General features: G+C 51.9%; 3 protein-coding genes across 3 annotated transcripts in view; 2 read left to right on the top strand and 1 right to left on the bottom strand.

Moving 5' to 3' along the window:
- Positions 1–27364, top strand: part of LOC132765349 (bromodomain-containing protein 2) — a 463888-nt gene that overhangs the window by 338386 nt on the left and 98138 nt on the right. The gene's annotated exons all lie outside the window — the stretch shown is intronic.
- LOC137096236 (RLA class II histocompatibility antigen, DP alpha-1 chain-like) lies at positions 6513–14766 on the bottom strand. The gene is made up of 5 exons (XM_067464984.1): positions 14657–14766; positions 14240–14506; positions 9235–9516; positions 7538–7697; positions 6513–7278 (listed from the first exon to the last, which is right to left on the bottom strand). The coding sequence occupies exons 1-5, from the start codon at positions 14757–14759 to the stop codon at positions 7275–7277; spliced, it is 816 nt and encodes a 271-aa protein (XP_067321085.1). The 5' UTR covers positions 14760–14766; the 3' UTR covers positions 6513–7274.
- Positions 15108–21534, top strand: LOC137096237 (H-2 class II histocompatibility antigen, E-S beta chain-like). Its single transcript, XM_067464985.1, has 6 exons — positions 15108–15385; positions 15823–16101; positions 17809–18102; positions 18262–18366; positions 19608–19631; positions 21320–21534. Exons 1-6 carry the CDS (start codon positions 15295–15297, stop codon positions 21334–21336), a joined length of 810 nt encoding a protein of 269 aa, XP_067321086.1. The 5' UTR covers positions 15108–15294; the 3' UTR covers positions 21337–21534.

Below are 27364 nucleotides of genomic sequence, written 5' to 3'. Positions count from 1 at the left end.
GATTTGGTTAACCAGTTAAAATTCATGAGTAAACCAGGTTTTTTTTTTAAATCTGAAACATTTCGGGTGGGGTTTGAACCCCTAAAACTGCCCCCTCGCTACAGGCCTGCATAGGGTTACAGCCTGTGTTGGACGGGGTCGCACTCCCCCTGAAGACACAGGTTTGGAGTTTGGGAGTGATCCTGGATTCATCGCTGAGCCTGGAACCCCAGGTTTCGGCGGTGGTCAGGGGAGCTTTTGCACAATTAAAACTTGTGTGCCAGCTGCGCCCGTATCTTGGGATGTCTGACTTGGCCACGGTGGTCCACACTTTGGTGACATCCCATTTAGACTACTGCAATGCTCACGTGGGGTTGCCTCTGAAGACTGCCCAGAAGCTCCAACTAGTCCAACGCTCGGCAGCCAGACTATGAATGGGTGCTGGGTACAGGGAGCACACCACTCCGCTGTTACGCCAGCTCCACTGGCTGCCAGTTAGCTTCCGAGCACAATTCAAAGTGCTGGTGTTCACCTATAAAGCCCTAAACGACTCCGGTCCTGTTTACCTCTCCGAACGTATTCTCCCTTATGAACCATCAAGATTACTAAGATCGTCTGGAGAGGCCCTGCTCTCGGTCCCACCGGCCTCGCAAGTGCGTCTGGTGGGGTCAAGGGACAGGGCAGGCATGTAGCCGGGGGGGGGGGGGGCTCGGGGGGCTTCAGCCCCCCCCCCCCGAAATTTTCATGGTGTTTCGCGAAAAGGCCTTATTGGTGCATTATTTAAACTGTTATGTTTATTCATATCATGAACTGATCACCATACTCAATATATCCCATATTCATGGGGGTATTGGGGTAATGATTCAAAAGGTTTGCTAGGCTAGACCCTCTTTCACTCAGACTCAGCCCCCCCCCGAAACTCAGCCCCCCCCGAACCCCCCCCCCTGAAAAAAAATTCAGCCCCCCCCCCGAAACGAAATCCTGGCTACGGGCCTGGGACAGGGCCTTCTTGGTGGTGGCCCCTCGACTCTGGAACTCTCTCCCACTGGAGATCAGAACCGCCCCTTCTATCCTGACATTCAGGAAACAGGTGAATATGTGGTTATGGAGACAGGCATTTGATGAGTGAGCCAACACCCTGAGATATGGATGGAGGATGATGAGCAATGATTTTAGTGTGACGACTGACCATTATAGTTATGGATTGTAATTGCTGTTTTAATGTTTGACTGTAATATGTATTATGATGTTTTACTGACTGTATGTGATTTTATGGTTGGGAACCGGTCTGAGTCCCTCAAGAGAGGTGAGAAGGCCGGGATACAAAACTTTCAAATAAGTAAACGAACAAATGTCCTTCTGCATGGGAGTCCCAGGGAGTCGCCTTCCTTCTCCGGAGGCTTTCAGCAAAGGCCGGCTGGCCATCTGTTGTGGAGGCTCCGACTGTGCCTCACTGGCCCTCCCCTGAAGGCTCCTGGCGGGGGGGGGGAGAGGGGAAGAGCAGGAGGGGCGTGCTCTTCTTTATCAGGAAGCGGACCGCCGCCTGATTGGCCCGGGAATTCCCCTCGCGGTGATCCAATCGCGGGCGCCGGCCTGGTCCTCGTCATCGGTTGCCGGGCAGAGAAAGCGGCGCGGCGGTAGTACTTGCACTTGGGTTGCATCTCAGTCTCCATCTCTGGACAGCAGGAGGGGGGCTTCTCCGGGACCCCCCCCCCCCCGCGTCTCTCGGGCCTTTTCCTACTGGGAGGAAGAGGAGGGCGACCTCCCTGATTTGCCTCATGTTTAGAGAAACAAGGTGGTGTTGTTGTAGTTTCTTTCGGCTATATGGCCATGTTTTAGAGGCACTCTCTCCTGACGTTTTGCCTGCATCGATGGCACAACCTGGGGATCACAACCAGACACAGTGAAGACATCTGCCCTTGTGCTGTGCTACTCTGCTGCTGAGTACGCATGCCCAGTGTGGAACACATCTCACCACGCTAAAACAGTGGATGTGGCTCTGAATGAGACATGCCGCATTATCACGGGGTGTCTGCGCCCTACACCACTGGAGAAATTACATTGCTTAGCTGGTATTGCACCACCTGACATCTGCCGGGAAGTTGCAGCCAATAGTGAAAGGACCAAGGCAGAGACATCTCCAGCCCATCCCCTGTTTGGGTTTCAGCCAGCACGTCAACGACTTAAATCTGGAAATAGTTTTCTAAGATCGTCAGAGACACTAGCTGGAACACCTCAGCAAGCAAGAGTCCAAAAGTGGCAGGCCCAAACCCAGAACTTAAATCCGTGGGTGATACCAGATGAGAGACTCCCCCCTGGGCACACAGAGGAGTGGGCGACTTGGAAGGCGCTGAACAGACTGCGCTCTGGCACCACGAGATGCAGAGCCAATCTTAAGAAATGGGGCCACAAAGTGGAGTCCATGACATGCAAGTGTGGAGAAGAGCAAACCACTGACCACCTGCTGCAATGCAACCTGAGCCCTGCCACATGATGCACAAGGGTGGACCTTCTTGCGGCAACACCAGAGGCACTCCAAGGGGACAGATACTGCTCAAAGGACATTTAATCCACTACCAAATTCACACATTTTGTATTTTGTCTGTTTGTTTGTTTTGTTCTGTTAGAAATGTAATATAATCGACTGGTTGCCCTGACACGGCCTTGATAGGCTCCAACCCCATTCTGCCAAGAAGCAGGAAAATCGCATTCAAAGCACACCCAACAGATGGCCATCCAGCATCTGTTTCAAAGCCTCCAAAGAAGGAGCCTCAACCACACTCGCTCCAGGGCAGAGAGTTCCACAGGTGAACAGCTCTCCTTACAGTCAGGAAGTTCTTCCTCATGTTCAGATGGAATCTCCTTTCTTGAAGTTTAAAGCCATTGTTCCATTGCATCCTTGTCTCCAGGGAAGCAGAAAGGAAGCCTGCTCCCTCCTCCCTAGGACTTCGTATTTGATCGTGGGTGAACTACAGCTCCCAACATCCTTGGTTATTTTCCTCCAGACCCCTCCAATATTTTCCATTGACCACGTTAGGTTTGTGTGCCAAGCTTTGTTCAGACCTGTTGCTGGCAGGGGTCACAGAGCTCTCTGGAGGTGAGTGCCATCTTGGGAGATGGATAGGGGGGGGAGGCTGAATGGGTGTATAGAGTGTCTATCCCCCCCCCCCATGGGCCCCCTCCCCAAGTTTCTCAGGAATGCTGCCCCTTCTGTGCTGGAAGAGAGGCTTCTCCTGCTGTGCTGGTACGGCTGTACTAGGAGCTCCAACTTTATTTTCTTTTTGTTATCTGTTTGCAGTCATAGGGCAGGCCTCCTGTCCATCATAATTAAGCTTTGGTTCTGTCCCTTGTTCTGGGCTCTGGGAGGGAAAGGAGCCATTTTGGGGGGCAATCTCTCATAAGGAAGCTAAACCATAGGACGTAGACCAGTTCGTCCTGTAGAAAAGCTTATTTTCTCAAGAACATCCAGGGAAACAGAAACAGAAATTCCAGGGAAAAGGTCCCAAGGCTCTGGCTGAGAGCTCACAGCCTCACAGCATCAGAGGGAAAACAGCCCTGAAGTTCTCAAAGAATTCTCAGAGGGAGGATAGCACTACAGATCCACGGAACTCCATCTGAAATATCTACAAGCCTCGGCTGATAGGTCTACTCGATACCCAGACGCATTTGGAATCGGTAGTAGGACCCACACCGATGAGAAATAGATAGTAAACAGCCTGGGAGTGGTTAAATAGGGTTTTTTTCCTACAGAGAAAGTTCAGATAATCAAAGTCAGATGCCAGTCCATTGAGGACTAGACTAAGAAAGCCTTGAAGTGTTGTTTGAACCATTGAAGTTTTGATATTTGTTCCATTCTAAAGACTTTGTTGTATCATTAAAGACTCTAAAGACCCATCACTTCAGAAAAATCCTGAGAACCCCTCTTTGAGGCCCACTGGCTTCCCGCTGGGCTTAAAGTATACGTCCTATACAAAAGACAGCTGTTACAGGCCCAGCGTGCGACAGAACACCTGCCCTTCCTCCTCCTCCTCTTCTGTGATGCCTCGAAACACAACCCACACAGCACCCAGGAGGAGGTCTGCTCTTTGTGGTTGAGCATGTTCTGCAAAAAGGTCTCAGAATGATCTGCTGCATCATGTGATGGAGCTCGGAGATGAATGTCAACCTCTGCCAGAAGAGGAAGAATCCAGGGATGGTTCTGGGCCCCTTGTTTGTCTCTATGGGCTTTCAAGTTGCTTGTCAACTAATGGAGCCCCCACAAATTCCCAATGTTTTTCCATGAATCCTCAGAGGGGTTTTTGCAAGTCTCATTGTTTACAACACCTGGCATTGCCTGGTGCTCCCCATCCATGCACTATCCAGGACTTGTCCCAACTAGCATCCAAGATAAGACAGGGCCTGGGGACTTTAGGGCCAGTTCTAGCAGGGAAAAGGAGGCAAGGGGTGGCTTCTCCCCCACACCCCTTGCTGTCCCTGGGTGGGAGTATGGAGATGGTGTCCTCCTAGTCAACTTCCCACCTTCAGCTCTCAATTCCATTGGGTTGTTGTAGGTTTCTTTGGGCTATATGGTCATGTTCTAGAGGCATTCTCTCCTGATGTTTCGCCTGCATCTATGGCAAGCATCCTCAGAGGTAGTGAGGATGCTTGCCATAGATGCAGGCGAAACGTCAGGGAAGAATGCCTCTAGAACATGGCTATATAGCCCGAAAAAAACCTACAACAACCCAGTGATTCCAACCATGAAAGCCTTCGACAATACTCTCAATTACACTGCTTCTCCTGCCAGTCAACACAACATCCAGCCTCTACAGAACATGGCTAAATTCCCTTGTCCTTAAGCCTTCCTTCTTCTCCTTTCCCTGGACCCATGGAGCCCCTTCCTTGAAGGCCAGGTGCAAAGAAGGAGTCAAAGCAGGTGGCATTGGAGACCCTTCAACTTGGGCTGGAGAAGTCTTGGATGCCCAGCCAGAAAGGTCCTGATGTCTCTGCAGCCTGTACATGGTCTCCCCAGGGGACAACCCACCCCCTGATATCCTGAAGGAAAGCTATGGCCCACTGACCACTCTTCGCCCGCCTCTGCTCTGTTGTTGACCCTCAAGGTTGGAAAGAGCCATCTTGGATCACAGTCCTCTTTCCACATTTCATATATGAAGGAGCAAGACACGTATCCATAACACCCATCATTTTGGGACCACTAACTCTTTCAGCCCTTCTGTCTTGCCTCACATTGGGTTGTTGTAAGTTTTCTGGGCTGCCTGGCCAGGTTCCAGAAGAATTCATAGAATCCTAGAGTTGGAAGAGACCTGGTGGACCATCATCCAACCCCATTCTGCCAAGAAGCAGGAAAATTGCATTCAAAGCACCCCCAACAGATGGCCATCCAGCCTCTGTTTCAAAGCCTCCATAAAATCCTAGAATCCTAGAATAGAATCCTAGAGTTGGAAGAGACCTCGTGGGCCATCCAGTCCAACCCCTTTCTGCCAAGAAGCAGGAAAATCGCATCCAAAGCACCCCTGACAGATGGCCACCCAGCCTCGGTTTCAGAGCCTTCATAGAAGGCGCCTCCACCATTCTAGATTTGCTAAATAAGGCGGGTATTCTCTCCTGACGTTTCGCCTGCATTTCTGGCAGGCATCCTCAGATGTTGTGAGGTCTGTTGGAAACTAGACAAGGGAGGCTTACATATCTGTGGAAAGTCCAGGGTGGGAGAAAGAACTCTTATCTGTTGGAGGCAGGTCTGTTGGAGCAAGCCACACCTAAAAACTGTCAGGCCATCAAATGCTAATCAAGGTGGCCAACTGAAACATTCACATCTACCTCCAACAGACAAGAGTCCAACAGACAAGAGTTCTTTCTCCCACCCTGGAATGTCTACAGATCTATAAACCCCATTATCCTAGTTTCCAACAGACCTCCCAACATCTGAGGATGCCTGCCACAGGGTGTTTTGAATGCAATTTTCTGGTTTCTTGGTAGGATGGGATTGGACTGGATGGCCCACGAGGTCTCTTCCAACTCTAGGATTCTATGCAGGTGAAACGTCAGGAGAGAATGCGTCTGGAACATGGCCATACATCCCAAAGAACCTTCTACAACCCAGTGATTCTGGCCATGAAAGCCTTCAACAATACATTGCCTCACATTGTTGGACCCTCCAGATATTTAGGTCTCCTGCCAGTCTGGATCAAAGTCTACAATGTGCTATGAATGCATGATGCAATTGTCACACGAAGAGAGATGGAAGTTGTATGTAGTGAACGCTTAATGTGCTGTTTTGCTTTGCTGCTGCTCTAGGAGTCTGTTGTATGTCCTCCCTGATCCCATTTGGCATCTCATTCCCGGTCCATCTTGAAGCAAGTATTGCACAACTCTCGTCTCTGTGGGGACCCCACCTGTCCCCTGACCCCCATCAATGGGGCACGACTGAATTGCACCTGTTCCCTCCCCAATGGATCAATTGTGTTTGGCAAGAACCACGTTTCCTCACTATATGACTTTGTGTCGCAGCATAAACAAGTAAACAAAGCTGGAACTCCCAAATCCAACTATGTATTTATTTATTCACCACCTGTTTACCCAAAGGTGCACAGTAAAAGCCATCTAACAGATTTAAAAACAGTATAGATGGTAAGTAGTATGCCATTAAAGCTCTTGATTTTAAAACACATGCATAATAGGCAAGGTTAGGATTTTGCAAAATCAGTCTGGAAGAGTCATAGGAGGCAAAAGCTCTAGAGATTTTAGGGTCTCTCTGCAACTCTAACTTCACCAAATCAGCTGGGTGTCTCCTTCTCCTTCTGGTTGAATTAGAGGAGAGAGTTCCCTCAGGGATACGCAGAACTGGGAAAGGCCCTCTCCCAAAGGCCTGGAAGGAGGTATTAATGGGCATTGGGAGACCATGGTCTGGATCCCACTCGGCCATGGAAGACCACTATGTGGCCCTGGGCAAGTCACACTCTCTCAGACTCAGAGGAAGGCAAGGACAAACCTCCTCTGAGGAAACTTTGCTCAAAAGGCGAAGCAAACTCAGAAACAACTTGAAGGCACACAAGAAGAGCAACCAATCTCAGCCATCACATACGTTACTGGTTGCCAGGTGGATGGATGGGTATTGGTGGAGCACTGATCAGGTTGCACCCAGTCTCTTTGGTTTGGGTCCCCAGTGGGGTTCTATGGGGGAGTCAGGAGAGAGCAAATGGGGGGCTCTTGAGGCTGATGGCAGCAGGGAAGCTGGCCTTGGATGTGATAGCGAGAGGTCATTGCGGAGGCAGGTGCAGGGAAAGGAGCCCTTTTTCTCACCTGAGGAAGGAAAAAGGTTAAGATGATTGAGAAGGATACAATGTACATTTGGAGTATAGATTCCCTGACGTATCCCTGGAGCAGGTAGGGTCCCAGTGGGGCTCAAAGTCAGGATAGATCCCAAGACTCCAATCCCCCTCCCAAGGAAAGCCTCCTTGCCCCCACTCCCTCCATTGCAAAGTTATTTCCATTGGGGGAGATGCTAGGCCATTGCTTATCAATTCAGCTGTGTTGCTGATGCAAAACAGTCTGGACTCACTGGACGCCTCTCCGTCTGCTGCGGCTGTTGTGCTCGGTCATCCCCATGGCCTTGAAGAAGAGGATGGTGCCCACGACGATGCCCAGGATGCCGATGGCCAGGCCCAGACCGCAGAGCACGTTCTCGGCCGTCTCCGGGAGGGGAGTGGGCCCCTTGGACTCTGCGAGTGGAACAGGAGAAGGTGGGTTGAGGAAAGAACCAAAGTACCTACACCCCTCCCACCCACTCAATCCCTCACCCCACTATAGATCTGTTACTCAACTCACCTACGCTATCACACAGAACTTGACCATCTGTCAATGGTCAAGTATCAAGCCAGTGGTAGTTGTTCCCTTTGGTTGGCTTGTTGCCTTTCTTCCACTCAGCGCATCCCTCCCTTCCTGGCCTGCGAGTGTCTATCTGCCAAAGGAGGGTCTCCTGAAAGAGGCGGCCCTCCACCAAAACATCCCTTAAGCAAAACTTGAGGGTCTTTGTGGTGCTGCAACACCTGGGTGTCATCCGACTTGGGCTGCCAGTTCAGGGGCAACAGGCATTACTTTTACTATACAATATGTCTCCATGATATTAGTGCATATCATTTTCTCAGTTCAGATGCAAGTTGGGAGTTTACAGTCACCCAAAATTCCAGCAGATAGATATAGAATCATAGAATCATAGAATCAAAGAGTTGGAAGAGACCTCATGGGCCATCCAGTCCAACCCCATTCTGCCAAGAAGCAGGAATATTGCATTCAAATCACCCCTGGCAGATGGCCATCCAGCCTCTGCTTAAAAGCTTCCAAAGAAGGAGCCTCCACCACACTCTGGGGCAGAGAGTTCCACTGCTGAACGGCTCTCACAGTCAGGAAGTTCTTCCTGATGTTCAGATGGAATCTCCTCTCTTGTAGTTTGAAGCCATTGTTCCGCGTCCTAGTCTCCAGGGAAGCAGAAAACAAGCTTGCTCCCTCCTCCTCCCTGTAGCTTCCTCTCACATATTGATACATGGCTATCATATCTCCTCTCAGCCTTCTCTTCTTCAGGCTAAACATGCCCAGTTCCCTAAGCCGCTCCTCATAGGGCTTGTTCTCCAGACCCTTGATCATTTTAGTCGCCCTCCTCTGGACACATATAAGTTGGTAGGGCATTTGACAATCCTAGTTTTGTTCTGCATTAACTATGAGCCTGTGCGGTTGAATAGGGTCGCCCCTGTGGTCTCTTCCAACTCTTTGGTCCTAGGAAGTGCTGCAGTAGCTTGTGTTGGACTACAGCTCCAGAGACCAGGCTTGGTCATGGAAACCCAAGGGATGGCCTTTGAGAGTGACAGAGTATCAGCTCCTTGAAACTCCATGATAGGGTCACCATAAGCCAGAAATGAAGGGAAGTCACACAACAACAACAACAACAACAACACATTTGAAAGGGCAGGCTGGAGTTCAAAGATGAGTGGGAGGAAATGTGTCACCCTATATATCACCAAAATGGTCTTCACATTGACTCTCTGTTGGGTCCAGGGGACTTTGGACCCAGCAGAATGTGAAGCTAGGGCTATGTTCGCCCCACAACAACTTTTCCCCCTTTCTTGTCCTGAAAATCACCACTTAACCTTAAGCAAAACCTTAAACTAAAAAGAAACCCAATTCTGAAAGGAGGGGAAAGTTGTGTCCAGCATCTCCCTATCTCCATAACAAGACCAAGCAGTGCCAAACCTGCTGACTTACCCCAGATTGTGGTCAGGGGCCCTTCCAGCCCCCAGTGCTCCACTCGGCAAGTGTAGAAGTCTCCGTCTTCTGGGACGAAGGGCAGGTAGGAGAACTTGGAGAAGGCGTTGTCTTCGCTGGGGAGGAAGCCCGTCTCCTTCACCCCCTCAGAGACCACCTCCCCGTTCTTCAACCAGGTCATGTTCAGCACCGGAGGGAAGAACAGGTCCACAAAGCAGATGAGGACGTTGGGGTCCCCCATCTCCACGGGATCCTCAGTGTACACCTTGGCCGAAGGGGCAGCTGGCAACGGGAGGCAAGCAAGAGCAAAGGTTCTTAAGCTAAAAGTTTCCCCTGTCATTAAGTCTTGTCATGTCTGACTCTGAGGGGTGGTACTCATCTCCACCTCTAAGCTGAAGAGCTGGCATTGTCAGTAGGCACCTCCAAGGTCATGTGGCCACTGGCATGACTGCATGGGGAGGAGGAGTGGCAGGCTGCATTGGCACGGAGACCGCTGGGCTTTCCCTTTCCCTTCATTCAAGGACCTCCTCTGCCCTTGCTGCTTACCTCCTCTGAAGGCTTGCCTAGGCCCAAGGAAATGCCTCCAGACGTCGACTCCAAGCAGCGCTGGATGATGGTGTGCCTTGGATGTGCTCCCAGAGGCATGCTGGGAGCAGTAGGAGTCGGGGAACTACTGCTCCCAGCATGCCCCTGGGAGCACATCCAAGGCACGCCGTTGCCTAGCACTGCTTGGAGTCGGCATCTGGAGGCACTTCCTTGGGCCTAGGCAAGCCCAGTGGCCTTCAGAGGAGGTAAACAGAGAGGATCCGGATGGATTCCTGAGGAATCTTAGGGTTCTTCCTGCCTTGGAGCCTGGCGATTCTATCGACGCCTTGGTAACTCTCTATAACGGGGAGATGGCCAGGGCGTTAGATATGATCGCACCCGAACGCCCCATCTCGTTGCGTCGTGACAGGCCATCTCCTTGGTTCACCGAGGAGCTGGCTGTGATGAAGCACACGAGAAGGGGGCTAGAGCGCAAATGGAGGAAATCTCGAGATGTATCTGATCGAACACGGGCTAGAGCCTCTCTTAAGGCATACTCCGTGGCCATACGGGCGGCCAGGAAGTCATTCACGACCGCTCGTATAGCATCTGCAGCAAATAGATCATCGGAGCTGTTTCGGGTCGTGGGAGAACTCCTCCACCCACCTGCGGTGGAGGGGGTCCCTGACGACCCCGCAGCTCGGTGTCGCGATTTCGCACACCATTTTGCAGATAAAGTCGCCCAGATACGCCTCGAGCTCGACTCCAATTCCATCGCAGTGCCTGAAGAGGTGACGGAGGTACCTGCTTGTCCAATTTTGTGGGATTCTTTTAGGCTTGTTCTTCCTGAAACCGTAGAGGGGGTTCTTGGGGCTGTGAGGGCGACCACCTCACCTCTAGACCCATGCCCATCTTGGCTCATTAAATCAGCCAGGGAGGGGTTGGTTGACTGGTTTGTATTGATTGTCAATGCATCGTTGGAGCAAGGGATTTTTCCATCTGGTTTGAAACAGGCAGTGGTTCGTCCACTCCTCAAAAAAGCTTCCCTTGACTCCACGGTGCTGAATAACTACAGACCAGTCTCCAACCTCCCTTTCTTGGGTAAGGTGCTGGAGCGGGTGGTCGCCTCGCAGCTCCAGGGCTTCCTAGACGATACCAACTACCTAGATCAGGCACAGTCTGGTTTCAGGCCTGGCCATGGCACCGAGACAGCCTTGGTCGCCTTGGTGGATGACCTCCGCAGAGAGCTGGACAGGGGGAGTGTGACTCTGCTGGTTCTCTTGGACATCTCAGCGGCTTTCGATACCATCGATCATGGTATCCTTCTGGGTCGTCTCTCTGGGATGGGCCTTGGGGGCACGGTTCTGTCGTGGCTCCAGTCCTTCCTGGAGGGACGCACCCAGATGGTGAAGCTGGGAGACGCCTGCTCGGACCCCTGGCCTTTGACCTGTGGGGTCCCGCAAGGATCTATCTTGTCGCCCATGCTCTTCAACATCTACATGAAACCGCTGGGAGAGGTCATCCGGAGTTTTGGAGTTGGGTGCCATCTCTATGCGGATGACACACAACTCTACTACTCCTTTCCACCTAATTCCAAGGAGGCTTCTCGGGTGCTGGACGAGTGCCTGGCCGCTGTGTCGATCTGGATGAGGAAGAACAAGCTGAAGATCAATCCCGACAAGACAGAGGTCCTCCTGGTCGATCGTAAACCGGATCGGGGTATAGGGTGGCAACCTGTGTTGGACGGGGTTACACTCCCCCTGAAGCCACAGGTCCGCAGTTTGGGTGTCCTCTTGGATTCTTCGCTTACACTTGAGGCTCAGGTGTCGGCGGTATCCGGGAGGGCCTTTGCACAACTGAGACTTGTGCGCCAGCTGCGACCGTACCTTGTGAAGGCGGATCTGGCCGGGGTGGTCCACGCCTTGGTCACCTCTAGAATGGATTACTGCAATGCGCTCTACGTGGGGCTGCCCTTGAAGACGGCTCGGAAACTACAATTGGTCCAGCGGGCAGCAGCCAGGATGCTAACTGGAGCTCATTATCAAGAGAGGTCAACCCTCTTGTTCAAGGAGCTCCACTGGCTGCCATTTATTTTCCGAGCCCAATTCAAGGTGCAGGTGCTCACCTACAAAGCCCTGAACGGTTTGGGACCACCCTACCTGCGTGACCGCATTTCCATCTACGAACCCACACGCTCGCTCCGGTCATCTGGGGAGGCCCTGCTCGTTATCCCACCTACGTCCCAAGCGCGCTTGGTGGGGACGCGGGACAGGGCCTTCTCTGTGGCGGCCCCCCGACTTTGGAATGCCCTTCCAAAAGAGCTTCGTCAGGCCCCTACTCTAGCAGTTTTCAGAAGGAACCTAAAAACTTGGCTGTTCCGATGTGCCTTCGCAGATTAGGAATCCCCATCCCAAGTCCTAGATGCACTTTAGCACAACTAACATTGCTGCACACCACACTTTAATCCTACGTTCCTCCTGCCATCTCAGCACTTTTAACCCTGTACCCCATTGCGCTGGCCGAACCAGTTTTAATAGTGTCTTGATGTATTGTCATTGTGGTTATTTTGCTTAATTATTTGATTTGCTTTGTTTATCGCTGTGTTATGTTTTCTATTGTATTGTGTTTTGTGGCTTCGGCCCGTGTAAGCCGCATCGAGTCCTTTGGGAGATGCTAGCGGGGTACAAATAAAGTTAATAAATAAATAAATAATAATAAATAAACAGCGAGAGCAAGACGGTCCTTGAACAGTGAGGGGCGGGGGCCATGGGACATAGTCTTTGAAGAGAGGGGTAGTCTTAAACGCCACGTATATCCCTAACTTTGTATTTTATCAGCAAAAGTTGGGGGGTTGTCTTATACTCCCCCCCCCCCCCCGGTCATCTTGTATTCTTTCTTGAAGAGATCGCATTGCTAAGTTTTCAAAGGAGAGGCGATAGTGACATGCAGGAGGAGTAAGACGACATCCCTTCTGAGCCCCTTCTTGAGGTAGGCATACACAGGGAATTTGGGAAGGAATCCCTCATTCTAACTGTGGTGTTGGAGGAAAGTTCTGAGAGTGCCTTGGACCTTGAGAAGATCCAACCTGTCCATCCACCAGGAAAGAAAGCCCAGCTGCTTATGACAGGGAAGGAGATGAGAGGCAAAGAGGAAGTCCTTTGGCTACATCATGGGGAGACAGGAAAGCCTGGAGAAGACAGTGATGCTGGGGGAAAGGGAAGGGAAAAGGAAGAGGGGCCAAACAAGGGCAAGTGGGTGGGTGGGACCCTTGAAGGGACTGACTTGACTCTGAAGGAGCCCCTGGGGGTGGCCAAGGCCAACAAGGAGCTCTGGCCTGGAATGGTCCAGAAGGTCACGAAAAAGTTGGAAGTGACTGAACGAACAACAACAATCTATCTAGGCTCACTACTCATTGAGGGCTGGAAACCTGTACAGTCAGGGATGAAACCCAACAACTTTTTTGTCAGCAAGTTCAGCAGCTCAGCAGTTCAACCTGCTGCACCACCAGGCCTCCCTCTAAGCTTCTTAGGTAAAGGTAGTCCCCTGACATTAAGTCCAGTCATGTCTGACTCTGGGGTGTGGTGCTCATCTCCATTTCTAAGCCGAAGAGCCAGCGTTGTCCGTAGACACCTCCAAGGTCATGTGGCTGGCATGACTGCATGGAGCGCCGTTACCTTCCCGCCGGAGCGGTACCTATTGATCTACTCACATTTGCATGTTTTCGAACTGCTAGGTTGACAGAAGCTAGGGCTGACAGCGGAAGCTCACGCTGCTTCCCGGAATCGAACCTGCGACCTTTCGATCAACAAGCTCAGCAGCTTAATTTGAGCCTATTTGCAAAAATCAGCTGATATTTATTAACCTTGCATCCTTATGAAATAATGCTTAGCAGGTAAGCTTCAGCATCTCCAGGGTTTGTGAGGAACACCAGGGCAGAACGTATTTGCAGAGGGAGATGCTGTGTAAACGGAGGGAGAGTATACAGGCCTCGTCTCCCCTGACCATTTCAAACTGATGCCACTGATCTGAACCCAGCAGAAGGCATGGCCAGGAGTTTAGAGTGTGGGCATCCACTTCCGTTGTGGACTTACAGGTTGTATTGTTGAAGGCTTTCATGGCCGGAATCACTGGGTTGCTGTAGGTTTTCCGGGTTGGGTGGCCATGTTCTAGAAGCAGCATTCTCTCCTCTCTGTGGCAGGCATCCTCACAACCTCTGAGGGTGCTTGCCACAGATGCAGGTGAAAGGTCTGGAGAGAATGCTGCTTCTAGAACAGCCTTCAAAACCTTCAAGAACCCAGTTACAGGTTGGTGGTGTCCCTCTCTCGACAGAGAAACCTCCTGGCCATGATTGAAGAAGGCCTTGTGCTGGATGAGAAGGAGAGAGGGATTCTCTCACACAGTTCCCGGGAGGGGTGGATAATAAGAAAGGCCGGCCTCTCCTCCAAGAAGGGGGCCCGACGGGGAGGGGGCAGGCCTGTACCGTTCTGGCCGCGCGTCCCGTTGCTGAGCTTCATTAAGGCCTCCACGTTGTTCTTGGCCAGGGAGAGTCTGCCCAGGGCCAGCGCGGCCTCGAAAGAGCCGAAGTGGGCGAGTTCGGGGAGGTTCCAGGAGGTGGTCTTCCGGGCCCAGTCCACCTGGAAGAGGGCCTCGCCCTCGAATTCCTGCAGGTACGCGCCCGCCTCCGCCTCCACCTTGGGCTCCGGGAAGCTCTCCTGGAAGAAGATCAGCTCCACGTAGTTGGCTTCCTCTGCGAGAAGAAGGAGAAGCCGCAGGTGGGTTGTGGGGAGCGCTCTTGGCGGAGAGGGGCAGCCAGCCAGGCAGACCCACTCCCAGTCCCCCTCCCCCGTGCCCCCTCCTCCCTCCCTCCCCTCCCCAGCCCTCCTTCTCGGGATCTCACTTTCCGCGGCGACGGTGGTCGGGCGAGAGAGGGCGAGGAGGAGGAGGGCGCCCACGAGGGCGAGGGGCGCGGGCAGCGCGCGGGGAACAGCCGGGACCGCCATGCTCGCTCCCTCGGGCCTCTGCTGCTGGGCGCACTGACCCCGAGGGGGGGGGGGGAGACCAGCGCCTCCGCCCCGCCCCGCCCCTCCCGCCACGGCCCAGCCAATGGCGAAAAGGCCCGGTGTTGACCCGCCTGTTGCCGGGCAGACGTTTCCAGGAAGGAGCCCCGCGGGAAGGTGGCGGGAGGGACGGAGGGGTGCCTTGAGAGCCAGTCCTCTCCTGGGCGGAGGAAGTAGAGCCCCCACTCACCCCCACCCTAACTCGCTCGCTCCTTCTTCCCACCGGAAGGGAGAGCAGAGCGCGCTATCTCTCCGTCCGTCGGGGAACTTTTCGGGACTTCTTTGCCCGGCGACTGATGACGCGAGCGCGGCGCTGCACCTGATTGGCCGGGAAGGAGGGGCGCCCGGGAGCAGGGACTTTTCCCCCGACGGAGCCGCCCCAGAAAGTCCCCGTCCTGAGCTGGAGGAGGCAGCGGGAAAGCTCCGTCCGCTCTCTCCCGGCGCCGTCGAGGAGAAAAGGCAGGCAGGGGTCGTGGCGATGGGTCCCTCTCGCAGAGGCTGGGCCTGGGCGGCCTGGCTGTGGTCACTGCTCCTCTTGGCCGAGGCGGCAGAGGAGGAGGGCCCTCCAGGTGAGCCTCCGCCTTCTCCTCCCTCCCTCGCTTCCTTCCCCCCTTCCTTCCCCGGGGGGAGGGGGAGGGAGGTCGGGGGCGCAGTGGACCCTTCCCCCGCTTTCGGCATGCCATGCCCCCGGTGGCGCAGTGGGTTAAACCCTTGTGCCGACAGGACTGAAGACCGACAGGTCGCAGGTTCGAATCCGGGGAGAGGCGGATGAGCTCCCTCTATCAGCTCCAGCTCCTCATGAGAAGGGGACATGAGAGAAGCCTCCCACAAGGATGATAAAACATCACAACATCCGGGTATCCCCTGGGTAACGTCCTTGCAGGCGGCCAATTCTCTCACACCAGAAGCGACTTGCAGTTTCTCAGGTCGCTCCTGACATGACAAAAAAAAAGTTGAAGTGCGTCAGGGCGCTTCCCAGGAAACTCCCCCCCCCTCTCTCTCGCAGCCCATTTCCTGTACCAAGGGAGGGCCGAGTGCTTCTTCCCCAACGGGACCGGCTCCGAGGCGGAGAGGCGCTTCCTGTACCGCTTCATCTACAACCGGCAGGACATCGCCCACTTCGACAGCGACCTGGGCCGGTATGTGGCCCTCGCGCCCATGGCGGAGTCCAACGTGGACAGGTGGAACCGGGACCCGGGCATACTGCAGGCCGCGAAGGCCGACGTGGACGTCTTGTGCCGCCACAACTACGGCATCTTCGACCCCTTCGCCCTCGGCAGGAAACGTGAGCTCCCCACCCCCACCCCCCACCCCCGGTGCAGGTCGAGAAGAGAGCTGATGTTGGGAGGAGGAAACGATCCCAAGACTTTCCAGGAAGGGGAGGGAGGGGAGGGGAGGGGAGGGGGAGCGTGGCCCACCCAATGGGTCCCCCTCAAGGCGACTCCACCCTGGCGAGCCTCGGAGGAGGAGGAGGAGGAGGGGTCCCTCTCCTGGGTGTGGTCCAGGCCTGAAAGGGAGGAAGGGAGGGAGGGAGGATGACCCCCCCCCCTTGCATGGAAGGTCCCTTCTCCCTCATCAGCACCAGCTTGGGCCACACACCAGACCTTTCCATCTCAAATTTGCCAAGGTTTCCATTCCCCTCTAGAGGCATTCTCTCCTGACGTTTCGCCTGCATCTATGGCGAGCATCCTCAGAGGTGGTGAGGTACCTGCATTAATATTTCCTTATTTTTATCCTTTTTACCTTCCTTAGAAGAGGTCCTTTGTAAGCTCAGAACCTTTTCTATCTAGAATGGATTTCTTTTGACTTTAATAAATATATATTTTGGAACCTATGAAGCTTTGCTCCTGCAGTCCTGTCCCATCCTGTGGAATGGAGGCTAATCCTTGCTCGCTGCGCATAAGCTTCTGCTGGTTACAAACTGTGCTTCTGGCACTCTGCTGTGGTTTTGTGGAATCACCCCAAGTGAGGGTTATTTTTTGAGTTTAACAGCTCTAATTCCCATCCCTCTCTAGACTAGGTACTCATTGAGGTTTGGAAACTTGATGACACAAGAGACGTAGACAGTTCAGGGATCAAACCCAACACACTGTTCAATGGGGAGCCTTCACCAGTGTCCACTGTAACTCTGATGGTCCAGTATGTTCTCTGAACACAAAGTTCCTCCAAAAAGGTCTGGCTTCTGTTTACATTACAGATCAGGTGGGCCTCTGGGTCATTTTTCTCATCCAACAAACAGTTTATATCCCATGGTCTTTCTCCTGGGTATGTGGCCCAGTCAACTTATGGGTGACCTCATGAATTCAGTGGGGGTTTTCTTGGGCCAGCAATCTTCAGAGGAGGCTTTGGCAGCTCCTTCCCCTGAAATGGAGCCTCCAGCCCCCAGGATTCCCTGCTAGTCCCCCATCCAAAGGCTGAGTCTGGCTGCCCCTGCTTAGCTTCCGAGATCAGGCAGGACCTGGTGCCTTAACTGCCATTTCTCATGTGCAGGAAATCTACCTACCTACCCATGCATTTCCCAAGATGGCACTCACATCCAGAGACTAAACATGGTAGACCCCCCCCCCCCCCACGCATGCAGTGCTAAGCAGAATAGCTGATTATCTTAGAGGCTCTACACACACAAACACATTGTTGACATAAAAAATGAAGAACAACTTGTGAAGCAGCAGCTCCTCTAAAGTCTTAGGATGCTTCTGAGTTGCTAAGCCTAAGGGCCCCCTGGAGCCCCCTGGGGCCATCAGGACATAGCGATCACACACTAGACCCAGGTCATATCAGAAAAACCGTGGATCCTGAGACACGAGAGGCCAGCACAATACACAAACAGATCCAACCTAATGGATGGAATCAAGCCCTCCTGCAGGTTCTCCATCCCATGCCTGCAGGCAGATTGAACCATTCCTATCCCAGCTCCCTCCTTTCACTTGGTTTCCTCTGTGACGTGACTGTGAGTTCTGGCCATCATCTCCTCTGCTTCTTTCTTCTCCAGTTCCACCCAAGATGAAGATCGCTCCCAATGGCTATGGGGTCTCCTCCTCCTCCTCCCGCAACATTATGCTGATCTGCACCCTAGACCGCTTTTTCCCGGCCAAGATCACAGTCCGATGGTTCAGGAACGGGAAGGAGGAAAAGGGGGACATGGTGATGACCACACCCATCATGGACAACGGAGACTGGACTTACCGGATCCAGGTGATGCTGGAGACGCAGCCGGAGAAGGGAGACGTCTACACCTGCCAAGCGGAGCACGCTAGCTCTGCCAGCCCTGCCTCCATCGAGTGGAGTAAGAAGCTCAGCACCAAAGGCAGCCCCAGGGAGGGAACCCTGTGGGACTTCTGCCTGGGAGAGGTCCTCCTGCCCTCTGCTCAGGGGCCGCCAAAGAAGGAGGGACCCTACCATCCCCTTTTTCAGGCCTGTGCTTCTTCCTCCTCCTCTTCTGCAGGGCCCCAGTCGGATGCCGCCAAGAGCAAGATGTGGACTGGGATCGTGGGCCTGGTCCTGGGGGTGGTCTTTGTAGCTGCGGGGCTCTCCCTCTACGTCAAGAAAGGTGAGGCTGTGAACATGGCATCCTGTGGACCACTCCTGAAGGGTCCTCTCAGTGGTAGAGTGTAACTTGGGCTGGTCAGGTGTTTAAGCTGCATTTCCCAGTATCCTCCTTACTAGAGGTCATGTTGGCTTGTTTCTCTGGAGACCCAATCCAAGGCAACCTGAGAAACCCAAGGCCAAAAGGTGTTGGATTCTTCAAGAAGGGGGCACCCATGGCCACTGGAAGAGAAGAGGTGCTCAGAGGGGTCAGATATTATTTAGGGACTGCAGCTCCCAGCACTCCTTTCTGTGGCTGAGGCTCAACCCAGGGAGGTGGAGCAGCCTGGTGACTTAGGGAGGAGCATGGGTTCCTGTCAACAGGATGGAACAGGGTTGCAGAGACAGGACTTGAGGTTCAAAATTGAAGTAAAAAGAAATCCATTCTCGATAGAAAAGGGTCTTGGAGCTCACTAAACGCATCTTCTAAGGAAGGTAAAGGATAAAATATCAAAAGTATCCATGCAGCTACATTTTGCCTGGAGAAAGGCAAAATGCGTCCTTACTGGTAGGTAGACAAAAGCAGAGAGATGGCAATGGAGGCTGACCACATGGCCAAATCTAGGGCAATTTATAGGGGAAGTTACCTTACCCCACACATTGCTAAATATTCAAAGTGGGAGGAGAATGGGGCAAGGAAGAAGAGTGAGACCAAGACCCTTCTGGGATGGGCATGCATAGGAATTTGGGGAAGGAATCCCTCACTCTAATCCTATCTAGGCTAACTACTCCTTGAGGGCTGGAGACTTGTGCAGTCCAGGGATGAAACCCAACATCATAGATGGCCAATGCTCTGTCTCCTTCCCTGGGTTGTTGTCCTCTTGTGGTGGTGGTGGTGGGGGTGGGGGGTGCATGTTCCAGTGAACCTGGGAGTGAAGCTGGCAGAGTCATGGGGAGGGGTCTCTGTTGGCAAAGGGCTCCGGAGAAGGAAGGCCCTGCTCCCTGACCACCATCACAGCCCTCCTCCTCCTCCTCTGCCTCACTCCATACCTTCAAAGGAGTCAGGAGGGAGGTCAGGGGCAAAGCGTGCAACCCCCTCCCCACCTCACATTCACTCCTGGGAGAGACCCTTCTTTTGTTTCTCCCCTTCCTTCCAAAGCCTTGGTAGGTGGAGGGTGTGGGTCTCAAGGAAGGGGGCTTCCTTTGGGAAGAGACTTTGACCCTAACTGGACCCTTCTCCCCTTCCTTCCTTCCTCTCTTTCCCAGGCTGTGCTGTGCCCCCTCCCACAGGTAAGGCTCACTCTTCTCTTTTGGGGGCATAAAGCTTGGATTGGGGGGATTCCCAGAGAGAGAAAGCCTCTCATTACAGAGGGGCCCCCACTTTGAAGCCCCTGCCCCTTCGGATGGTGAGAGGAAGCTCTGGGGGGGAGGGTCCAGGAAAGGAATCTCCTTTGCAGAGAAAAATCAATGCGGTATCAATAATCATCTTCATCATCATCATCATCATCATCATCATCATAAATAATAATTATGAGGCCTGCAGAATATTTAGAATAATGGAGTCCCTGGTGGCACAGTGAGTCAAACTGCTCAGCTGCTGAACTTGCTGATTGAAAGGTTTCAGGTCCAAATCTGGGCAGCGGTGTGACTTCCTGCTGTTAGCCCCAGCTTCTGCCAACCTAGCAGTTCAAAACCATGTAAATGTGAGTAGATCAATAGGTACCGCTTCAGTGGGAAAGTAACAGCGCTCCATGCAGTCATGCCAGTGGCCACATGACCTTGGGGGTGTCTAGGGACAATGCCGGCTCTTTGGCTTAGAAATGGAGGTGAGCACCAGAGTCCCAGAGTCAGGTCATAGAATCATGTCATAGAATCATAGAATCCTAGAGTTGGAAGAGACCTCCTGGGCCATCATCCAGTCCAACCCCATTCTGCCAAGAAGCAGGAAAATTGCATTCAAAGCATCCCTGACAGATGGCCATCCAGCCTCTGTTTAAAAGCTTCCAAAGAAGGAGCCTCCACACTCCCTCCGGGGCAGAGAGTTCCACTGCTGAACGGCTCTCACAGTCAGGAAGTTCTTCCTCATGTTCAGATGGAATCTCCTTTCTTGAGTTTGAAGCCATTGTTCCATTGCGTCCTAGTCTCCAGGGATGTAGAAAGGAAGACTGATGCCTCCTCCCTGTGACTTTCTCTCACATAGTTATACATGGCTATCATCATATCTCCTCTCAGCCTTCTCTTCTTCAGGCTTAACATGCCCAGCTCCTTAAGCTGCTCCTCATAGGGCTTGTTCTCCAGACCCTTGATCATTTTAGTCGCCCTAAAATTATCAAGGGTCTGGAGAACAAGCCCTATGAAGGGGAAACCTTTACCTTTTCAATGTAGAAACAAGTAGCCATAGCTCCTGGGAGTGGGATGAGCTCCCGTTGCTAGCCCCAGCTTCTGCCAACCTAGCAGTTCGAAACCATGCAAATGGAGTAGATCAATAGGTACCACTCTGGTAAGGGCGCTCCATGCAGTCATGCCAGTGGCCACATGACCTTGGAGGTGTCTACGGACAACGCCGGCTCTTTGGCTTAGAAATGGAGATGAGCACCGGAGTCTCAAAGTTGGCCACGATTGGGCTTCATATCAAGGGGAAACCTATACCTTTACCTACATATAATAATGAACATAATGAGGCCTTTTGCTTCCCTGGCCTTGGTGGGCCACATTCTCCCAGCCCACTCCCCAACACATCCAGATGAGAAAGGGAAGGAGGGCATACAACAACAACAACAACAACAACAACAGCTCAGTCAGGGCCCTGGGACCAAAGGGGCCCCTTTGTGGGGGGAGGCAGGGTGGGAGGGGGTGGAGGGGTTCCTGGGCTTCCCTGGTGGCAGAGGGAGGCCCCTCCCTTTGGGGGGGATATGGGGTCCCCTAGAGCCTCCTTCCCCCTTTGCCTCCAATTGGCCCCTCTCTCTTCTCCCTCCCAGTGGGACTCATGGAGTAGAGATCCTCCTCCTCCTGCAAAGAGAGCGCCTTCCTTCCTTCCTCCGCCGCCAACCTCAGAAGAGCTTCACCCCTCGGGATCCCACTCAACCCTCCTTCGGCGAAAGGAACTGCAAATCCACCTCTTTCTGCAACCCAGCCCTCATCTCCGTGTCTCTCCCTGCGCCTCAATCCATCAATAAAGAGATGCTTCCCGCTCCTTCCTTCCTTCCTGGTCTGTCAGTCCATGACTCGCTTTCATTTGGCGCTTTCTTGGGCAGAATGTCTGGGAGGAGGGGTGGGCTAGCTGGTCTCCAGGATCCCTCCCAATCACCTTTGGACCAGATTCAGCATCGGTACAACTATCCAGATGTGGCTGAAGTGTAACTTCTATCATCCTCTGTCAATTTCCCCCAAACGCCATTGGCATTTTAAGTTGGCCATGATGGATCTGTATGCCAGGTTTAGTCCAGATCAGTGTTTCTCAACCTGGGGTCAGGACCCCTGTGGGGGTCGCGAGGGGGGTCAGAGGGGTTGCCAAAGACCATCGGAAAAAACAGTACTTTCTGTTGGTCATGGGGCTTCTGTGTGGTCAACAGAACTGACAAACATTATAAACATCACAACACTGACAAGACTCCCCATCTCATGTCCTTCCGTGCCACAATGTAATATACGTTAAACATCACGTGGTTCTTTCTTGAGACATAGATATGACATCGAAGCAAAATGCAGCATTTGATTTTATGGCCCTACCTATGAATCCAATAGGAGACTAAAGCATGTGTTTAGTAGCCAGGCTGTTGACAGGAGCGGGGTACAGGGAACGCACAACTCCCCTGTTGCACCAGCACCACTGGCTGCTAATTAGCTTCCGAGCACAATTCAAAGTATTGTCCAAGGCTTTCATGGCCAGAATCACTGGGTTGTTGTAGGGTTTTTCAGGCTATATGGCCATGTTCTAGAGGCATTCTCTCCTGACGTTTCACCTGCATCTATGGCTAGCATCCTCACTACCTCTGAGGATGCTTGCCATAGATGCAGGTGAAACATCATTGACGAACTGTCGTCGAGGGCATCCCAGACCCCTGCCTTCAAGCTGATCTGACCAGCTGCAGGAAGTTCCACAGTTCCTGGACGCCCAGTGTGGCTGCAACTGATGAAATGTGCCCCTGCAGCAGCTTCAACCAGGGACTCTCTACAGCAGTGTTTCTCAACCTTCCTAATGCCGTGACCCCTTAATACAGTCCCTCATGTGGTGGTGACCCCCAACCATAATATTGTTTTCATTGCTACTTCATAACAGTCATTTTACTACAGTTGTAAATCATAATGTAAATATCTGATATGCAGGATGCATTTTCATTCACTGGACCAAACTGGGCATGAATACCCAATACACCCAAATGTGAATGCTAGTGGGGTTGGGGGAGGATTGATTTTGTAATTTGGGAGTTGTAGTTGCTGGGATTTATAGTTCACTTATAATGAAAGAGCATTCTGAACTCCACCAGCCAAACTTGGCTCCCATGACCAATGGGAAACACTGGAGAGGTTTGATGGGCATTGACCTTGAGTTTGGGAGTTGTAGTTCACCTATATCCAGAGAGCACTGTGGACTTATGCAATGGTGGATCTGGACCAAACTTGGCATGAATACTCAATATGCCCAAATGTGAACACTGGTGGAGTTTGGGGAAAATAGATCTTGACATTTGGGAGTTGCAATTGCTGGGATGTATAGTTCACTTACAATCGAAGGGCATTCTGAACCCCACTAATGATAGAATTGGGCCAAACTTCCCCCCAGGACCCCCAGGACCAAAATAAAATACTGTGTTTACTGATGGCCTCTGGCGACCCCTCTGACACCCCCTCGTGACCCCCTCAGGGGTCCCGACCCCCAGGTTGAGAAGCACTGCTCTACAGCTTTATGAATTCCTTCCTTTCGCTTTCCAGCCCAAACTATGTAACGAACCCCAAATAAAGATTAGATTGAATTGTAACTTTTAACCTCTCCAGACTGATACATTGTGTCCTTTCTCTGACTGAAACTGTCCCAATGCATAAACTTATCCTTTTTCGAGCTGCGGGCAGCCGCTGGCTCGCCTGGGATGCCTTTCTGGTGTCCCGGGGAGGCCGAAACTGCGTTCCCTCAAACCGCGGATACAGAAACCACTCAGGTCCCCGTATCCACAAGTTGACGGATCACCTCCATTTTGATGCCATATTTTTCCTAGCTAAATTCTAACGCTATCTGCTATCCCGCTCCCTGCATTTCAGACCCCTGCGCTCAGGAAATAACCACTGGTTTTTAAGTATTATTTTTAAAGGGAAAAACAGCTGATTGTCAGACTGCAAGCCTCGCTGCTGCTGCGCTACCGCTGTCCATTTCTTCGCCCCTCTTGGGGGGCTCCTGCCACGGAGACTCAATGTGGCCACCCCAGGAGGCTATCAGAGACCAGGCCAGTAATTGGGCTTCAGCCCTGGGAGGAAGGCCTAGTTTTCCAAGGACCACGGCACCAAGATCCATCCCAGCACTCCAGGGCTTTGTGTTCTGGCCCAGTGGAACTCCATAGACTCCTTTTGTGACTTTTTGATTTCCTGCCACACTCTGGGACTTCACTCTCCTCAAGGACACGTTCGCTACACATGAACTTACCTCAAAGCAACCTATGAATTCATATTGTGTCATGATGTTGTTTGCCTTTTTATTATTATTTCATCCCTGTGGACCTAGATGGGAAGGTGCCTGCATAGGATTCCCCTGTGTATACATTTTATATGATTTCTATATTTCTATGTGCTCCTGACCCTAGCCTGACCCTTTGCTCCTTTCCCCCCCCTAAAGAAATATGTAAGGGGATCACCTGGCCTTCAGGGAAAAAAAGCCATAGCAATTACCGAAACCCCCAGCCAAAGACACTCTTGCATGGATAATAGGAAAGAATTCTTATTTCTAACTTCAGAGAGGTTGAGAAGATCGGGATACAAAAGTTTTAAATAATAATAATAATAATAATAATTCCCATAATTGTATAACCAATGTGATTATACAGAGCAATAATGACACAGGGCAGAACCAGAAAGAAACCTGGCAGGATCCTGACACATGCAAAAGGGGGGCAATTCTGTTGTGATTTCAGATTCTACTAAGCCATGGGTTCAAAGGCCCCACGTGGGAGGCCACAAGCGGGACATGAGCCAAGGATGTGATGCAGCAGTGAAAAGGCCAATGCTATTCCAGGCTGCATCCTGAGGAGCCTAAGAGGAGGGAAGCCCCACCCTGTCATCGAGGGCAGCGGAAGCCCCCGCCTTCAAGTTGGTCTGACCCGCAGCGGAGAGTTCCGCAGTTCCTAGAAGCCACAATTGGGACTAACTGATGAAATGTGCCCCAACAGACAGCTCAAACTAGGACTGCACTCAGCCCCTGTGCCTTTCTATCACTTTCCCCCAAGCCCTAACATTGTAGCTATTCCCCTAATAAAGGTACTTGAAATTGCAACTTTTAACTTTTCTGCTTGATACTTTGTGTCTCTCCTTGCCTGAACCATCAAATTGCATGAAATTAACCTTTTTCCAGGCTCTGGGGAACCGCGAGCCTGCCCGGGATGCCTTCCTGGCGTTCCGGGGACGCCGAATCTGCGTTATTTGAAACCGCGGATACGGGATTTCTCCTTTCGGATCTCAGTATCCGCAAAAATTATAAAATGGCGGATCGGCTCCATTTTAATGCCATATTTTTCTGTACTAAATTCTAAGCCTATCTGCTATCTCACTTTTCTTATTTTGGATCCCTACGCCCAGGAAATAGCCTCTCAATTTTCGAGAATATATTTTACTAGAAACAGCTGATTGCCAAAAACGCCGGGATCATGGTAACCGTTCGACTGCTCTTGCCGCCCGCCCCTGCTGAGCTCCAGACTTGGGGACTTGATGTGGTTCCCCCATGGGACTTTGGAGAGGAGCCTGGCCAGGGGGCCCCCAGACCTTGGGAAGAGATTCTAGTTTTCCAAGGACCAGGATGTGAATTCATTGCAGTATGGCCGGAGCTCCATCTGCCAGCCTTTGCAAAGATCAAGGAGTGTCTGCTGCTTGCTTGAAACCTCAGGAAATATTATTTCTCTTGAACTCTCTTCAAGGACATTGGACTCAAAGTCTCCAAAAAAATTAATTATTTTATTAAATATAATTGGGACATGGGATAGGGATGGGGTCTTTGTTGCTATGAAATGCTTATGATTTGAATGTATGTATCTTCCTATGAAATATCATTTGCCCTCTTGCTTTACCCTTGCCCCTTGCCCCAGAAAAGTGACCAGGAAACACTCAGTGCCTGAGGGGGGCTGTTGCCCCCTCGAAACCAACCTTTCACAGACATTTGCATGGACAATAACTTGGGAAATCCTCCATTGATTTTCTGAGTTGGTCTGATCAATGGTGACTTCCCCAAAGGCAAGTTTTGATTATTTCAAACAATGCTGGCCAAGCTGCCCGCCAGGGAGTCTTTGTGCCAGTTCCGTCTTCTTCACCTGGCACACAAAGCAAACTTCTTCTTATCAGATCAGGGGCAAGAAAACCCTTCTTAATTCAATCAATTCTCCATCGGCAAAACAATGCCTCAATGCCACAGCTGGCCGATTCTTTCATGTCATAATCCCATCGCCTTCCATTGTCTCTGATCGTCCCGCCTCCTCTTCCCTGATTCGTCAATCCCCAGAAGCGGGGAAAGCATCCTGATTGGCTCCCCAGAAGCGGGGAAGCCTGGTGATTGGCTCAGGCTGAGGGCGGGCCGCCAAGCCTCCTCCCAGCTGTTCGGGCCATCAGCCAATCACCGAGGAGCTGGGTGGGGAAGGGCGGGCGGGAAATTTGAAATCTCTGTATGTGTTTTGTCTATAAAATGCTTGCAAAACTTTGTTTTGGGTGAGCTATCCCCGCAACTGCATCCGATCCAGCTGAATCGCTAATAAAGAACCTCGGTTGCCATCTTTTTCCACTTTGGTGAGATTTTTATTATTTTTAATATATATTTTTTGTCACCGGAATTTGTCTTCTCTGTCCTCACCAAGGTTAGAGACCCTCTTTGGTGCGGTCCTAGGGGTCTCTTCTACTGGGGAGACCCTCCAAAAGTTCGTATTGACTTCAACCCTCCCTCCTCTTCAGCTGGGTCAGGAATAATCCCCTTGCCTGCTGTGTCCAGTCCTGGGAGAAGCAGTGCAAGGAGGAGATGGACAGGATGGGGGGGGGGGCAGGGAGAGGCCAGTCAAGGGCCAGAGGTGTGGAGGCTGAGGGTGTGGTTGAGCATGTTCTGCAAAAAAGCCAGGGCTTAGCATTGGCGAGAAAGTCCTATGGCTGTTCATGTCCAGCATTTATTTTTAAAGTTTTAACTATTACATTTGGCCCAGCTGTAGGTTTTACAATTCTTGTGTTTATTGTCTTCTTGTGAGTTATATTAATTGTAGTGTTTATTTTGTTTATTGCTAGTATTGTATTACTGCTTGTTGTTTATTGCACTTGGGCCGTATCTCAGTCTCCAACTCTGGGCAAAGGAGGAGGGGGAGGGGGGCTTCTTCGGGACCCCCCCCCCCCCCCGCACTTCTCAGTCCCTTTCCTACTTGGAGGAGGAGGAGGGCGACCTCCCTGATTTGCCTCATGTTTAGAGAAACAAGGTGGTGTTGTTGTAGTTTTTTTCGGGCTATATGGCCATGGTCTAGAGGCATTCTCTCCTGACGTTTCGCCTGCATCTATGGCAAGCATTCTCAGAGGTCGTGAGGTCTGTTGGAACTAGGACAATGGGTTTATTTTTGGCCTTACTAACCTTGCACACTTTGTATCTTATACCTTTCACAGAGCAATAAGGGTCTTTGGACTGTATTTAAAATGTTGTTGTTGTGTTATCGAACTACTCTTCATGATTTGCTAAAAAAAGTTTCACCTCTCCCCCCCCCCCACCCCGAATTTTTTTTTTCTGGCTACAGCCCTGATAGGCTCCAACCCCATTCTGCCAAGAAGCAGGAAAATTGCATTCAAAGCACACCCAACAGATGGCC

Source organism: Anolis sagrei, chromosome 2 (genome assembly GCF_037176765.1).
Source record: "Anolis sagrei isolate rAnoSag1 chromosome 2, rAnoSag1.mat, whole genome shotgun sequence".
Classification (NCBI taxonomy): domain Eukaryota; kingdom Metazoa; phylum Chordata; class Lepidosauria; order Squamata; family Dactyloidae; genus Anolis; species Anolis sagrei.
Note: the sequence above shows the minus strand (reverse complement) of the source record. Positions and strands in the feature narration are given on the sequence as shown.

What these genes read in the sequence shown, in the direction of transcription:
- LOC137096236 (XM_067464984.1), bottom strand. Translation starts at nt 14,759, where the DNA reads ATGGCGGTCCCGGCTGTTCCCCGCGCGCTGCCCGCGCCCCTCGCCCTC. An exon ending in GACCACCGTCGCCGCGGAAA is followed by an intron (nt 14,507 to 14,656) that starts GTGAGATCCCGA and finishes TTCTTCTCGCAG; the next exon opens with AGGAAGCCAACTACGTGGAG. An exon ending in GCCCCTGACCACAATCTGGG is followed by an intron (nt 7,698 to 9,234) that starts GTAAGTCAGCAG and finishes TTCCACTCGCAG; the next exon opens with AGTCCAAGGGGCCCACTCCC.
- LOC137096237 (XM_067464985.1), top strand. Translation starts at nt 15,295, where the DNA reads ATGGGTCCCTCTCGCAGAGGCTGGGCCTGGGCGGCCTGGCTGTGGTCA. An exon ending in CTTCGCCCTCGGCAGGAAAC is followed by an intron (nt 16,102 to 17,808) that starts GTGAGCTCCCCA and finishes TTTCTTCTCCAG; the next exon opens with TTCCACCCAAGATGAAGATC. An exon ending in CCCTGCCTCCATCGAGTGGA is followed by an intron (nt 18,103 to 18,261) that starts GTAAGAAGCTCA and finishes CCTCTTCTGCAG; the next exon opens with GGCCCCAGTCGGATGCCGCC.